A 2478-nucleotide genomic window follows, 5' to 3' on the forward strand; every position below is an offset into this window, starting at 1 on the left:
TTTTTTTTTCCTTTTAAAAATGGAAACTTTCCAGAGCATCCAGGAGCAGGTCAGTGAGCAGTAGCAGCGATGACGCTGTGTTGCGCACCGGCTGTCACGCGCACTTGCTCCTCGCCTCATTCGAGCCGCTACAGGCCCTGCAGGGTGCCCATGCGCTTCCCTACCTCACAGAGGCCCTGGGCTCAGCGAGAGGTGCCGCTGCGGCGCCTCGGGACAGGGTCCTCGTTGGGCTGGGCAGGGCCTGGGCTGCAGGAGCAGCCGCCCGTGGGTTGGCTCTGGTGGCTCCGGCGAGTTGGCCCGAGGGCGCAGTCTGGTGCTGACTGTCGCCTGTGCTGGAGGAACTGGGTGCGTTCCGGGAAGAGTGTGGGTTTTTTTAAGTGTTATTGTAAAAATCTCATTTTAAGTGTGGCAGCAGAACTCAGGCAAGAAAGTTAATTTCCACGAAGAAAAATCAGGAATTTGAATCTGCTGCTTAAACCCTTTACTGCATCTGGAACGTTGCCCGAGCCGGGCCAGAGCGCCTTCTGGCGGGATGACTGTCCGCGGCCGCTCTTCACGCGGCGCAGTGGCTTGAGCGCTCCTACGTGTGAGAAGTCGTCTTCTGTTTAGTTTAATAGGCAGAAGCAGCCCGCTGTAATGCACCTGAGGCTCTACAAGCAAAAGTTACTTCAGGGATTCAAGGGGGTGCTTGGAAACTTTTCATCTGCTTAGGACATTTTCTCCTTGTTTCTTTGCTCCGTGAATGCAGTTGGTTCTCGGTATTCCCAGTAGTTAGTCTGGAAAGTGGCCGTGGCCGTGGCCTTAGCGAACAGTGAGCACTCCCGGAGTCACGGTGCCCGTCTGTGTTCGATCTGTATGTGAACACGTACGGTTACGTGTCTCTGGGTTGTGAACTTCAAGCCTTAGAGCACTCATTGTGGGAGATTACGTTTGCCTTACCTCGCAAAGAAAAGCGGCCCCACAAGTGTCGGCTGCTTGCCCGAGACCCCATGGGCGGATGCCAGAGCTGAGACTTCTGCTAGGACCGGGCTGCCCACCGCCTCTGCCTCCCTTGGTCCTAGCTGAGTCGGGGCAAGGCGCCTTTTCAGATCAAGCCGGACAGTGTCAAGCTGCGGCGTTTTCGTTGTTTTTTTTTTTCTCTCTTTTCTCTTCCAGTTTTATTTTATTATTATATTATTATGACTACTTTTATTTTACAACAGTTTATTTTTCCATCATTTTGTACATTTTTCCCCATCTCAATTGTAATCCCCCGCAGGTTTCCCATCACCAAGTCCCCCGTGTGCCATCACCACAATCCCGTGCACTTTCCCCCACCCCCCCACCCCCCCGTTTGCAGCTGAGTTTTTTTGCATCCTCTGCACATACCCGCTGACCCCGGGGAGCCTTGCTGGCACTTGCTCGGGGATTACAATTACATTTCAGCAAGTAGGTGAAGTGCAGGTTCATGGTCGGCGAACAGCGAGGGTCACCTCTCAGCTTCCTTATGGATGGAGCGATTGGAAACCGGCAGGCCTAGGTTTGGGCACGTGGGTCAGCCGGCTCCCTGTGCTCAGCTGCCCGCTGCTGGTCCGCAGGGCCGCCACGCGGAGGAGACCCGAATGCTGGGAATGGGTCTCCGTGCGCGCCTGTGGGTCTCGCTCCCCGGGCTGGGGCTGGGCGCCAGTGACCGGCCTTCCTGGGGCAGGTTCCTGCAGGGGGTCTCGCTTCTTCTTGGGTTGGTGCTTTCTGCTGCGTCAACTTAGGCGCCCTGCTTTTTTCCTTAAGCCTGCTTCTTAAGAAACGTGCTGCGTATCATTCAGTTTCTTTGAATTCAGTTATTTTGGAAGGGAATGAAGGAAGCTCACAATAAAAGCATTTCTCCAAGCGAGGCAAGTTCAGAGAGGAAATGCTTAACTTGGGCTGGTGTTTTCGTATGTGTGTAACATACAATACAGTTTTCTTCGTGTTTTTCGCAAAGATATCCACAGGTCAAATGCCCGCGTGTGCCCGCGCCTGGCTCTGATGGTCACATGCGGAGATGGGGAGTGGGTGTGTGTACGGAAGTGTGATCTCCCCAGGCAGGATTTGCCCTTTGTGTGTGTCCTGTGATCAGATGTAATTCTCTTTACAGTGAGGCTGGACTGGAAAGAGTTTTGGACTCACTAGTGAATAGCACCCTATAATTGAGACTATAGGACCCCAAATTGCAAGCACTATTTCAGGACTATGAAAAGTATCTGAAAAGTGAAAATCACTCCAGAATTGCAAGTCATGTCCAAGTTGTAAAAACTTCTTTGGAGTGGGCCCACGTGACAGCTACGTGCCTGTCACTCTGTGTGACATTTTAGATTCTGTTGTACTCGATGCTCATTGCTGTTCTCTCACCCCTGCTCCTTCCAGTGAGAAAGATGTGAATGTTGATGAAGAACAGTTGGCTGGCTGTCTTCTGAGAAAGCTGGGTGAGACATTTTTTTTTAAAGATTTATTTATTCATAT

General features: G+C 52.1%; 1 protein-coding gene across 1 annotated transcript in view; it reads left to right on the forward strand.

Annotated features, from left to right (window-relative positions):
* SPATA5 (spermatogenesis associated 5) overlaps positions 1-2478 on the forward strand; it is a 28754-nt gene that overhangs the window by 12196 nt on the left and 14080 nt on the right. The window contains exon 4 of the mRNA XM_012734830.1: positions 2383-2441. Coding sequence (XP_012590284.1) covers positions 2383-2441 — 59 coding nt within the window. The remainder of the gene's footprint in view (positions 1-2382; positions 2442-2478) is intronic.

The sequence above is a fragment of the Condylura cristata genome, unplaced genomic scaffold, assembly GCF_000260355.1.
Source record: "Condylura cristata isolate star-nosed mole 26May11 unplaced genomic scaffold, ConCri1.0 scaffold00075, whole genome shotgun sequence".
Taxonomy (NCBI): domain Eukaryota; kingdom Metazoa; phylum Chordata; class Mammalia; order Eulipotyphla; family Talpidae; genus Condylura; species Condylura cristata.